At 44.5% G+C, this 11,991-nt stretch overlaps 4 protein-coding genes across 5 annotated transcripts; 1 reads left to right on the top strand and 3 right to left on the bottom strand.

Moving 5' to 3' along the window:
- Positions 1 to 102: 102 nt before the first annotated feature.
- Positions 103 to 7,119, top strand: garz (Sec7 domain-containing protein garz). 2 transcript variants are annotated; one of them, XM_065307777.1, is made up of 10 exons: positions 104 to 549; positions 617 to 844; positions 899 to 1,099; positions 1,163 to 4,177; positions 4,419 to 4,606; positions 4,661 to 4,886; positions 4,953 to 5,089; positions 5,144 to 5,305; positions 5,367 to 6,035; positions 6,103 to 7,119. In XM_065307777.1, the coding sequence occupies exons 1-10, from the start codon at positions 252 to 254 to the stop codon at positions 6,766 to 6,768; spliced, it is 5,790 nt and encodes a 1,929-aa protein (XP_065163849.1). In that variant the 5' UTR covers positions 104 to 251; the 3' UTR covers positions 6,769 to 7,119. The 2 variants fall into 2 exon arrangements, with proteins under 2 accessions (XP_065163842.1, XP_065163849.1); XM_065307770.1 differs by having other exon boundaries at positions 103 to 549; positions 899 to 4,177.
- An 85-nt stretch (positions 7,120 to 7,204) lies between these two features.
- Positions 7,205 to 9,200, bottom strand: LOC135795961 (substance-P receptor). The gene is made up of 6 exons (XM_065307815.1): positions 8,706 to 9,200; positions 8,347 to 8,641; positions 8,100 to 8,278; positions 7,874 to 8,017; positions 7,578 to 7,772; positions 7,205 to 7,522 (listed from the first exon to the last, which is right to left on the bottom strand). The coding sequence occupies exons 1-6, from the start codon at positions 8,793 to 8,795 to the stop codon at positions 7,205 to 7,207; spliced, it is 1,221 nt and encodes a 406-aa protein (XP_065163887.1). The 5' UTR covers positions 8,796 to 9,200.
- A 132-nt stretch (positions 9,201 to 9,332) lies between these two features.
- Positions 9,333 to 10,461, bottom strand: bug (thioredoxin domain-containing protein bug). The gene is made up of 2 exons (XM_065307847.1): positions 10,304 to 10,461; positions 9,333 to 10,242 (listed from the first exon to the last, which is right to left on the bottom strand). Exons 1-2 carry the CDS (start codon positions 10,359 to 10,361, stop codon positions 9,437 to 9,439), a joined length of 864 nt encoding a protein of 287 aa, XP_065163919.1. The 5' UTR covers positions 10,362 to 10,461; the 3' UTR covers positions 9,333 to 9,436.
- Positions 10,462 to 10,482: 21 nt separating this feature from the next.
- LOC135795970 (glyoxylate reductase/hydroxypyruvate reductase-like) lies at positions 10,483 to 11,990 on the bottom strand. Its single transcript, XM_065307824.1, has 2 exons — positions 11,527 to 11,990; positions 10,483 to 11,451 (listed from the first exon to the last, which is right to left on the bottom strand). The coding sequence occupies exons 1-2, from the start codon at positions 11,688 to 11,690 to the stop codon at positions 10,548 to 10,550; spliced, it is 1,068 nt and encodes a 355-aa protein (XP_065163896.1). The 5' UTR covers positions 11,691 to 11,990; the 3' UTR covers positions 10,483 to 10,547.
- Position 11,991: the final 1 nt, after the last annotated feature.

Genomic DNA, 11,991 nt, shown 5'->3' with positions numbered 1-11,991 from the left:
AATTGTTTCACATTCCTGTAACTTGTCGGCGCTGTCGCAGTTGCCAGCTGGTTAACAGCGATCTCAGCCTGCAAGTCGGCAACCGAAGTTGCATTACGTCAAATTATGGTCAAAATCTGACGTGGACGACTGACGAGCGGACGTCGCGCGAATGGAGTGTTGTTCGCTAGTTGATTTCGGCGATCATGTGAAGGCGGCCGCGAGGCCCGTGCAAGTGTAAATCCTGTGTGCACCAGCAAACTACCCACGCCATGTCGCTACCCGGCAATGGCATCTTCGTGGTCAAGGGCGAGATCTCGATCATCCTCACCGCGATGCGGCGGGGCAATCGATGGTCATCGCACCACCAGGACGATGATCAGGACCCACTCATCAAGGCGTTCCAAGAGCTGAAAGATCTGCTCAATACGCTCGAGGACCTACGTCTCATCGACCCCGTCGATTACCTCGCTCCTTTCCTGAAAGTCATTCGTTCCGAGGACACCACCGGCCCCATCACCAGCTTGGCACTTTCTGCTGTCAACAAGTTCTTATCATATGGCCTAATTGGTAATTTGAGCTGCAATTATATTATTAATTATATTTATTATGAGCTATATTGTGTAACTATGTGCAGATCCTACACATTCATCAGTTCCGCTGACTGTACACAATATTGCTGATGCTGTTACACATGCCAGATTTGTGGGGACTGATCAGTCTTCAGATGGAGTGGTGCTGATGAAGATTCTGCAAGTGTTGAAGACGCTAACGTTGTCACCGGAGGGCGCCGCTCTGACTAATGAGAGCCTGTGTGATATAATGTTGTCCTGCTTCAGGATATGTTTTGAGACTAGATTAAATGGTGAGCATCCCCTCAAACATTTCAAAATTAGAAATACTTATTTTGATGTTTTAGAATTGTTGAGGAGAACTGCTGAATATTATCTAAAAGATATGATTCAGCTCGTATTTATGCGCCTGCCGCAATTTCCTGAAGTGTTCACTGGTAATTTCAAACTTCTGAAGATGCGTCCTGGCAGTATGGAGCAAACCAGAATGAGAAAACGCAGCAGAGGCTCAAACAAGATGAAACATAAAGGAAACACGGAGAAAGCAGGTATGTTTCTGATGCAATATGAATCAAATTGTGCAATTATTGATCTTGTGATCTTATTTCCAGAAACTGATGAATCCAATATAATCAAACCAGCAAGTGTGACACATACAGCTGACAATATCGTTGATATGCAAGGTTCCATATCGCAGGCGATTCCTCAAGAACAATCCGCATCACTCGAGTCGTCAGCCTCTGATGTCCAATCCTCGCTCGTTGTTGATGAGAATCAATCAGCCAGCGACGAGACGCAAACACTGCTCACATGCGACACGATGTCCAGTGAGGATGCGCCCAAGAAAGATGACGCTGTTTCCATCGACCAGGTAGAATCCGCAGAACTCTCCGTCCAACCTGAGCTGAAAGTCGTCGGTATTGAAGGCGAGGCAAAGGAATTAAAGGAGTTGAAGGATAAGGAAAAAGAAGACTACGTAAACCAACGCGGAATAACCTTTACGCCACAGCATCCCGATGATATGGTGCTCATCCCCTATGGGCTGGCATGTGTCTACGAGCTATTCCGCTTCCTAATCAGTCTGTGTAACCCGCACGATAAACAAAACACTGACGTGATGGTGCACCTTGGGCTCACCTTGCTTACCACCGCGTTTGAGGTAGGCGCTGATAGTATTGGCAAGTACTCCTCGCTGCTGGCGCTTGTCAAGGACGAACTGTGCCGTAATCTCTTCTCATTGCTGACCAGCGAGCGTCTGTCGGTATTCGCCGCCGATCTCCAAGTGTCTTTCCTTATGTTCGAGTCGCTGCGCACTCATCTCAAGTTCCAGCTCGAGCATTACCTCACTAAACTGGTGGACATCATTGTCAGCGACTCGCCGAAGGTCACCTACGAACACAAAGAGATTGCGCTCGACAATATCTTGCAGCTGTGGCGCATCCCCGGTTTCACTACCGAATTGTACCTCAATTATGATTGCGACATGTACTGCTCGAATCTGTACGAAGACCTGACGAAACTCCTTGCAAAGAACGCCTATCCTATCACACAAGGTGTATACCACACGCATTTGTTGTCATTGGACGCATTGCTTACTGTGGTCGATGCTATAGCCAAACAGTGTGAGGAGAAGAACAATTTTAAATCTCCCGACGTTGTTGCTGAATTGTCTGCTGAACAGGATGACACAATAGTTGAAAGGGGTGATCACGAGACTGCGGAGAATTTAGATATTCAAAGTTTCATCGGTAAAGGGAATCAGAGTCGGTTGAAAGTCAGTGAGAATGTGCCAACGCGAGATGATCTTGTTGCGGTGAAAAATATCAAAAAATGGCTGCCGACGGGCACAGAGTATTTCAATCACAAGCCCAAGAAAGGCATCCAGTTCCTTCAAGAGCACGGTGTGCTGAAGGCAGAGCTAGATCCGCACGAAGTCTGCGTATTTCTCCGCGAGAATCCTAGCTTGGATAAGAAAATGATTGGTGAATACATTAGTGGACGCAGTAATTCAGTCATCATGCAGGCGTTCGTGAAAATGTTTGATTTCACTGACACGCGTATTGATGAGGCGTTGAGATTATACTTGGAGACGTTCCGGTTGCCAGGCGAGGCGCCTTTGATTTCTATGCTTATGGAGCACTTTGCCGAGCACTGGCACAAGTGCAACGGGGAGCCATTTGCAAACGCGGACGCTGCGTTTACGCTAGCTTATGCCGTCATTATGCTGAACGTCGATCAGCACAATCACAACGTCAAGCGGCAGAACAATCCGATGACAAACGAGGATTTCAAGAAGAATTTGAAGAAAGTGAATGGCGGGAACGACTTCGATCAGGATATGTTGGACGAAATTTATACTGCCATTAAAAACGATGAGATCGTGATGCCTGCTGAGCAAACCGGCATCGTTCGCGAAAATTACTTGTGGAAGGTACTGCTGCGTCGCGGCGCATCAAAAGACGGTACCTATATTCATGTGGCGAGCGGCGCATACGACGAGGATCTATTTTCACTCATCTGGGGCCCGACCGTGGCGGCGCTTTCCTTTGTCTTTGATAAGTCCGAAGATCCGGCTGTTTACAAACATGCATTGTGGGGATTCAATCGATGCGCCTTTATCAGCTCGCACTTTTCAATGACTGCAAATCTAGACATGCTGATGGCGACTCTAGGCAAGTATACCACACTTAACGGTCAACCGAAGAGCGCCGCGCTTACGGTACAGTTTGGGCTGAACACCAAAGCACAACTAGCGCTGAAATCTGTTTTTGAGCTAGCGCATCAGCACGGCGAAAACATCCGCGAAGGTTGGAAGAATCTCTTCGACCTTATTCTAACGCTCTACACGCAGAGCTTGCTTCCGAAGTGCTACACTGAGGCGGAGGACTTCATTGATAAAAGTGGGCGCGTTGTGCTTGTCTACGAAAATGTTCAACTGCAGAAACAGGACACCGGGTTATTTAGCAGTCTGTATTCATATATGGTATCTTCGGAGAATATTCCGAAGAACCCCAATCAAGAGGAACAGGAATTGATTAAGCGCGCGAAGGAGTGCATCACCGAGTGTGGACTGGAACAAATTATTACTGATTCAAAGTTCTTGCATGAAGGTTCCCTGCTAGATTTGGTCAAGGCTTTGATTGAATTGTCAAGAGGTCCAGATGTAGAGAAATCGTTAGGGTACAGCTACAACGAGAACGTGGCAGTATTTTTCTTGGAGTTGCTGGTGAAGGTGGTGCTACAGAATCGCGACCGGGTAATGACGATATGGGAGATGGTGCGGGTTCATCTGTACACACTTGTAATGAACGCGTCGCACTGCGACTATCAGTTCTTGTTGGAACGTTCCGTTATTGGCTTGTTGAGGCTTGCTATCCGACTGATGCGCAACGAAGAAATGAGTCCGGTGGTCCTGCAGTCGCTCCGTATGCTCCTTATGTTGAAGAGCACCACATTGTATCGGATATCGCGACAGATTTCATTTGGCTTGTATGAACTTCTAAAGACCAGCGCTCAGAATATTCACACCAGCACAGATTGGTCCATTATCTTTACGTTGCTGGAATGTGTAGGTGCAGGGGCACAACCGCCCAAGCCTATTGTGAATGAAAATCAAGCCGAAAAAGGTATGCTACTTATATTACACATTGATATAAATTGAATATTATAATGCATGCAATTTTTACTCAATGAAAAAGTAAGCAACAAATGCCAAGATTGTAAATATACGAAAAGTATTAATGCATGATTCGATATAGCAATAAGATTTTATGAGTTGATAATAATAATGCATGATTACGAAATTGATTATTGCAGTATTTGCTTTTTCGGTTGTTTTTGTTCGATATATACTTAATTTTCTACTAGGTGCGAAATCTGATGGTGATGCGCCCGCAAGCAGTGAAGAAGAAACTCCGACAGCACCAGATCGTGGCTATCAATCTGATACAGACGTCAATAAGTCTCCTGTGCATGCAGGTCGCTCTCAAAGTCCGTTGATAGTTCCCGTAAGTCCGATTGGTTCGCCACAGAATAATTCCGGTGGATGGATTTTGGTAACCTGAATATTACACATCATATAACTAGGTTTTCATTACTTCCATCTTCAGGTTGGAAATGAGGGAGAAATTCAGCCGATTGTAGGCCGTGCGCCTCCAGCGCATCAATACAGTTTGTCTTTGGACCGTCCTTTGGGTCCACACGATCCCTACGGACTTGTTAAATGCTGTGAGAGTTTGGCGTTCCTGGTGCGCGATGTCGCACACATAACGCCGTATAATTTTGATAACTGTGTGCATTGCATTCGCACTTTCGTCGAGGCCAGTTTACACGCAAGTAGGTTCTTGTCTTTCTATTTGATTACCGAGAAAATATTAAAATTTTGTTTATTTTATTGTACAGATAAGAGGCGAAAGCATGATTCACGTTTGCGTCACAAGAATCCACGTAAATCTCATCGAAGTCCTGCGTCAAGTCCTGATGAAGACGACAGCGACGAGGAGGCACTTCCAGGCGCTTATCATCAAGTTACATTTCAAGTAATTATTGGTACAATTTAGTTGTCTTATTCATAATTTACTGTTTTTTTGTAGTTGCTGGATTTAATGCATACGCTTCACACACGGACCGCACAGATATTTAAATGGTGGGCCGAAGAAGGCGGTGAACTCGCACAGGAGATATCCTTATGGACACAGGGATGGTGTCCTTTACTGCAGGGTATTGCGCGGTTATGTTGTGACCCGCGAAAAGAGGTAGGAAATACATAATCTAAGCATATAAGCAAACATTGGTGAAATTCGTTTGGGTTTTCAGGTTCGAATGCATGCAATCACATATCTTCAGCGTGCCTTGCTTGTGCACGATCTACAGACTCTCACAGGGCCTGAATGGGCTGCATGTTTCAACCGCGTGCTGTTCCCGCTCTTGAATCAACTCTTACAGCCGGTTACGAACGTGAAAGACTTAGCGGCCATGGAAGAAACGCGAATGCGCGCCGCCACCGTTCTTTCGAAGGTTTTCCTCCATCACCTAACCCCGCTATTATCCTTGGAGACCTTCTCTCAATTGTGGCTCACGATCCTAGAATATATGGATCGATACATGAACGCTGACAAGAGTGATCTGTTGGCTGAAGCGATTCCAGAGTCCCTGAAGAACATGTTGCTTGTTATGGAGTCCGCAGGTGTCTTCCAAAACTCGCCGACTCTTTGGGGCTCTACTTGGGAGCGCATTAATCGTTTCCTACCCGGGATGAAAGAAGAGTTATTCAAGGAGAAGGAGGCGAAGGAAGGCAGAGATAGTAGTAACGCCGCACCTCAACAAGCGGAATTGCCAGCACCGGTTGAAGTAGTTCCCGAATTTCCTCGCAGTACTATTCAGGTCTCCCAACACAACATTGAAAACGCCACGCGCTCCAGTATTATTTTACAACCGCCCACATCAAATAGCATCAATTCACCACTTTTTGCTCACTTGGGTCAGGTATGGGATGAATAAATACTGTAATTGTTCTTTTGTTTTGCGTGCTAAATGTTAAGTAATTTGCCAGATGGTCTCGACACCGATCGGGCCGCCGACGGTCGTGACCGATTCAATCTCTGCGCCGCTGGCGGAATCGCAACCGTTGCAACAGTCGCCAGTTCATCCGCAAGTATTGCCGCCGCTTCCGACGCTAACTCAACCGCAGCCGCAAGGGGCGATTGCCGTGAACACTCCGGCAACCACGCAAGCGTACCATCCTACGCACACCTTCCCAGTGCTGTACGCGCCGTCCTTTCCCGGTGTACAGTCCGCAGTCGCAGTCGATATTCCACATCCACCCACTGGTCCACACCCACCCTCACTCTACACCGAATTCACTAACAATCCCTACAACTTTCCCGACAACAATACATTTCGGAGTTCTGCTCAACTCGATGCGCACTTGCCGCCTTCTCCTAATCACAATAATAACGCATTTGGTGAATGTCTACACGCAGATTTAGGCGCCGCGGTGGCAATGCCGGAGGACGCCGACAATGACGACACAGCGTGCAAGGCGAATGGTAATGTCTTCAGGTCGGCGAACTACTTTGCTACCGACTGCGACATTCCGCCTGGCTCTGAGATGCTCTTCGCCGGTGCCAAATATCCAGCCAACACCAACGACATTCCGCAAGTCGCCGAACAGCCGGCGCAGCCGCCGCCGCCGCTCGGTGCCCACTTCGATATTTAACTTGCGCTCGCAGCGTCCGCGCGCGCGCCCTAATCTATTCAAAAGCAAACATATTGTCTACTAGTCACCCATTCATCGATTCGAATTGTGAATGTTTTTTAAACCTATGCAGCAGTGACAATGCGTTCACTGCGTCGATTTTGAGTACGTGTGACGGGATTTACTACGATACGTGGACGTGCATTTAACGATAATGATGGAAACAAACAAGTAAACAATTATTAAATTATACATAACTGATTATTATTGTTGTATAAATGATTAAACAAATTAAATGTTGGTTGTACGGATAGAAGAATAACACATATATTGTAAATACGATGATAATATAAACAAATTTTAAATTAGCAACTAAGCGCACCGAACGTGCCAACAAGCATATATAGAATTGTTATAAACGAAATATTGTGCACCGAAAACCGGCAAACTTTTCTAATTACGGCGCGGTTGACGTTTCTGAAGAAAGTCGCGGCTGCTGAAAAATCATCGGTGACTTTCCAATAGTTGGTGACCGCGGTTGGAAAACGGTAAAAACCTTTGGTGGTTTCTCCTTGGAGTCAGCCAGTACCGTGTCTTTTGTGCCTGGCTCGACTTTGCGAATGGGCGTCATGAAAATCCACTTTACCACCGGAGTCACCCGGAACACCTTGCAGAATTTGTCGTTCATAATGCCGTAGATAACGGGATTCAAACCGGCGTTGATGAACAGGAATAATTTGGAAACGAACCATAGAACTTGGTACAATCCATTTGTCTTAAAAACGAGGAAAACTAATAATGTATCTTGCTGAAATTGGGTAGATTCTTACTCTGTTGACAACTGAATCGTCGTCATTGCCTCCTTTTATAAGTTGGTTGCGGTAGAAAATTAACGCCGAGAATGGCACATGGCAGATAATGAAGGCGATCACGACGATAAACATTGTTTTCGCCACTTTGGCTTTGTAGCGTACTTGAATCAAACTCTTTGTTTTGTTCTGAACGTAGTTCTGATATCTTGCCAGCTGGAAACGTTGATATTATGTTTAGTGTAGAAAAGTAAACTTCAAATGAATATTTTCGGATTACTTGCAAATGTCTGCCCACTTTTTACTACATCATTTACCTTAATGAATATTGTTATATAGCAAAGCGTCATTGTGATCAACGGAAACCATACCATCATGGTGATGATAACATGCCAGTAGATGTTGCTTACAATCAAATCTTCGGAGCAAAATCGTTCGGTAAAATCCAACCATGTTCGTTCCTTAAAAAAACAAAAAAGGCAAATCAGTAACGAAATCAAAAGGAAAGTTATTTTATGATGTTGAAATGTAAGTTTTTAAGACCGTATAACTCCGGTAGAAGAATAAAGGGGATGCAAAGACCAGTCCCGCGAGCCAGGTAACCGCCATTACTATTTTTGCTCCATTTCTGGTCAACCGGGTTTCTCTTGGCAACACAATCGCTGTGAGCCGATCATAGCTAATGGCAGCTAAGTTCATGACACTGGCTAACAATAAAGAACCTGTAAACAGAGCGAAAAATACTTCTTTGAATGGTAGACGATGGTACAATATGCTAAAACAAAATTACATTCGATTGCACCTTCAACACGACATCCAAAGGCGCCCAGTTGATAATTCTGAAAGAAGTCATAGACTAGAAACACCCAGGGATGAATCAGAAGTGAAAGCAGATCCGCCACCGCCATATTGCCGACAAGAAGATTCGTCGGTGAACGAAGGTGTCGGTTTTGCGCAATAACATATATCAACGCTAGGTTGCATACTATTCCCCAAAATACCACCGGCAAAAACACAGATGTCTTGATGATTATTTCCGAGGGTTGCGTGATGTTCCAGATAAGTTTGATAAAGCTCGAATTTTCCTGCAATTTAAGCAATAATTAGCCGTTTTCCAGAGCAAATCAGAATAGTAAAAGAATAAATTACCGGAGTTGGTGTAGCTTTGAGGTCGCTACGCACCCCACACCAAATTGGCTGGTAAGGGGTGAAATCCTCGCGCAAGCTACCACAATGCATGTCTGCTTCTTGTCGTCGCGCGCGATCAAAAATAGCTGATTTTAGCGCGTATCGAAGCAGCGATAAATAATCAATTGGCAGATGGATCAATTAATTTCAACAACGCGCGGGGCGAAAATACAAACGCTTTATTGTTTATCGACTGCTTCTATACGAGGCAGCGTTAAGAGCTTGGCCCGTGAAAAAATCTGATAACAAATAATAGTTGGCAAACAATAATCGATAATTGTTATTGTGATACGCACGGGAATACCAGTATATTTAATAATATTACGAGCATAATAAAAACGCTAATTTTGCTATTTCCGGAAAGCGAATTTAATTATCTGCAAACCATGCTTCTCTATTATATTTAAGTATAATTTTTTTAACAGTCGACAAATTTGCAAAAAGAAAATCAAAAATAATCTTGCCTGCTCTTTGCTTTATTGTGATTATTTCCTCTAGACTTAAATATAATTCAAGTGACATTTAATAATCATTTCTTCTGGATATTGTATATTAAGACTGGATAAGAACCAAATCAGAATATAAGCATTCGCTCGCATCACAGTTAATTTATTATCAATTATATATCAATCATATCATCAATATATAAATTTAGAATTTAAAATAAAGATCAAAATATACATATGTACAACCTAATCGGCGTGCTCGTGCTGCGCCTGTGCTTCGCTCTCGCGCCAATTGTGTTTCACCGACTCCACGATCCATCGCCACCACTTCGATCGGCTGAAATAATAAACCGCGCAGAATACAATAAAGCACCACGAGGAAACTAGAAGGATGTCTGTCTCATTGCTGGGCGCACTCGCCACCGGGCCGGAAAAGTCCGCAGACGTGACAAATGACTTCTCCGCTGCCGGAATGCCTGTATTCTTAGTGATGAACCGCGAGAATTGCTCCAGGGTATAGTCGCTTTCATTAAACTTGTCGATGATCTTGCCATTATGCAGCAGCAGCAGTGATGGCACCCCAACAATTCCGTTTTGTGTGTTGAATAAGTGATACATGATTGCATTGATTGCAACCATTTGCAGGTCCGGGAATGCTCGAGGCAGCGCGTTGAAATGAGGCGCTGCCAGGCTTGAAAATGGGCAATGCTTTGAGAAGAACAAAACACAAAGACAATTGCCTGGTGTATCTCTGCTGGTTATGTTTGGGTTGGGTAGCAGTAACTTAATGAGTTCAGTGTCATTGACTATCTGCACTTGTGATGAGCCCATTTCCAACAGGCAATTTACTTGTTGTTTTATTGTCACGTTCGTCGATTCATAGGAGAATGTAACTGTTGGTTCATCATTTGCTGCAGATATGGTCACATTTTCTGAGATGATGTTATCGGGGGCTGCATCCACATGTTCAAGAGGTGGAGGAGGTTCATTCAGGTCAACTTCATCCTGGAATTCTGTTTCTATCGTAATTTGTACGTGATCTGAGACACAACCTGTAAGGGATCACATAAATGAAATGAAATAAATGTTATTTCTGGAGGGCTAATAACTTACCGGAAATAATAAACGTAGAAATAATTAATAAACAGTAAAATAAATTCCCAGTACTCATCGTAGGTTATTGCTTTGGATTCACAACCTTCCCACACACCACACAGGCGCACACAAACCTCGATCGGCGCTGACTGACGTTAGCACAGGGACGTATGAAATTTGAAAGGCAATGAAATTAATTATGTTTACTTCAATTTATTTTACTTCGAGTTAAATCAAACCGATAAAAAATCATAATAGAATATTATTTAGCTTTTAATTCCTCTGGCATTTCCTCCCCTTTCAAGCCACAGATCAAATTCTCTACTGCGAGCATCGCCATTGCATAGCGGGTGGTATACGTCGCACTACCGATGTGCGGAAGTATAACGCAGTTTTTCATCTTGAAAAGTGGACTGCTTAGCGGAAGTGGTTCCGGCGTGGTAACATCCAATCCGGCTGCTCCAATTGTTTCATTTTCTAGCGCTTTAATCAATGCGTCCTGGTCCACAACCCCGCCTCGTGCACTATTCACAAATATAGCAGTCTTCTTCATTTTACTGAAGGCTTCCTCGTTGAACATCTCCTGCGTGTCCGAGTTCAACGACGTGCAAGCGACGACATAGTCGCTCGTCGCTAGCAACTCATCTAATTCGACCTGTTTTGCGCCCAGTTCCTCTTCAAGATCAGGTCTGGGAGTTCGGTTGACATATAATAAATCCTTGGGTCGAAAGGGTTTAACACGTCGCATTACCTCGGAGCCGACTGCGCCCGCGCCTACAACTCCAACGGTCTTACCAAGCAAACCCATACCGCACATCCAGAACGGTGACCATGAAGACCATCCTCCGGTTGCAGCCTCTTTGCTGGCTTCCATCAATCGGCGTCCAGTGGCCAGAATCAAGCACATAGTGAGCTCAGCGGTGGCATCTTTCAGGACACCCGGTGTATAGCCTATCCTAATATTTTTCGCTCGAATGGCTGGGAGGTCTAAGTGGTCGAAACCCACTGACATGGTGGAAATCACCTTCAAGTCTGTTCCAGCATCCAGCACCTCCTGGTCAATTCTATCGGTAAGCAAGCAACAAAGGCCCTTCTTATTGGCAATATTGCTCAGGAGGGTTTCGCGCGGTACTGGGTCCGGCCCTTCCCACAATTCGACAACACATCTGCGTCAGAAACATTATAACCATATTAATGAAAAAGTATCTCTAACCAAGAATTGATTGTTTTGCAGCACTTACTGTTCCTCCAAACGCTTCATTGCTGCCGAATTTAGCTTCCGTGTGAGATAGATTGTCGGCTTGGACATTTTTCCGTATCGACGCACTCTTGCACTGCTACGGGCCTGGGATTTCGCCGAGAGAATGAAAATGCGAAAACTGTGCTGCAATAACTTTCCAAACATACTAGGTTTGATTTATCAGTGTCGTTGTAATTACCGCGCCTGTGTTATTGTTTACGCAATACACATCGAATGAGAAAAACGCATTAACAGGGACACGAACAGGAATTAGATTTTTAGAGCTGTGTGCGATCAGTGCGCGGGTCAAATACCGACGGGAATGCGCGCTTTAGCAAAACTCGATTCTATTATCAGTAAGAAATACTAAAACGTTAATTATAGAATCTTGTAATTGTAAAATACTAAAAATTTAACGCGGAGAACGAGGAAATATTTGCAGCAAATTTTGACGATGTGTTTAGAA

Source organism: Atheta coriaria, unplaced genomic scaffold (assembly GCF_025399875.1).
Source record: "Atheta coriaria isolate IRGN ID8LTWV9N9 unplaced genomic scaffold, Caltech_Dcor_3.1 hic_scaffold_1_pilon, whole genome shotgun sequence".
In the NCBI taxonomy this organism is placed as follows: Eukaryota; Metazoa; Arthropoda; class Insecta; order Coleoptera; family Staphylinidae; genus Dalotia; species Dalotia coriaria.
Note: the sequence above shows the minus strand (reverse complement) of the source record. Positions and strands in the feature narration are given on the sequence as shown.

What these genes read in the sequence shown, in the direction of transcription:
- LOC135795961 (XM_065307815.1), bottom strand. Translation starts at nt 8,795, where the DNA reads ATGCATTGTGGTAGCTTGCGCGAGGATTTCACCCCTTACCAGCCAATT. An exon ending in TCTTCTACCGGAGTTATACG is followed by an intron (nt 8,018 to 8,099) that starts GTCTTAAAAACT and finishes TGTTTTTTTAAG; the next exon opens with GAACGAACATGGTTGGATTT. An exon ending in ATATAACAATATTCATTAAG is followed by an intron (nt 7,773 to 7,873) that starts GTAAATGATGTA and finishes CAACGTTTCCAG; the next exon opens with CTGGCAAGATATCAGAACTA.
- garz (XM_065307770.1), top strand. Translation starts at nt 252, where the DNA reads ATGTCGCTACCCGGCAATGGCATCTTCGTGGTCAAGGGCGAGATCTCG. An exon ending in ATTCCGGTGGATGGATTTTG is followed by an intron (nt 4,607 to 4,660) that starts GTAACCTGAATA and finishes TTCCATCTTCAG; the next exon opens with GTTGGAAATGAGGGAGAAAT. An exon ending in TTTTTGCTCACTTGGGTCAG is followed by an intron (nt 6,036 to 6,102) that starts GTATGGGATGAA and finishes GTAATTTGCCAG; the next exon opens with ATGGTCTCGACACCGATCGG.
- LOC135795970 (XM_065307824.1), bottom strand. Translation starts at nt 11,690, where the DNA reads ATGTTTGGAAAGTTATTGCAGCACAGTTTTCGCATTTTCATTCTCTCG. An exon ending in ATGAAGCGTTTGGAGGAACA is followed by an intron (nt 11,452 to 11,526) that starts GTAAGTGCTGCA and finishes TTTCTGACGCAG; the next exon opens with ATGTGTTGTCGAATTGTGGG.
- bug (XM_065307847.1), bottom strand. Translation starts at nt 10,361, where the DNA reads ATGAGTACTGGGAATTTATTTTACTGTTTATTAATTATTTCTACGTTT. An exon ending in TTCTACGTTTATTATTTCCG is followed by an intron (nt 10,243 to 10,303) that starts GTAAGTTATTAG and finishes GATCCCTTACAG; the next exon opens with GTTGTGTCTCAGATCACGTA.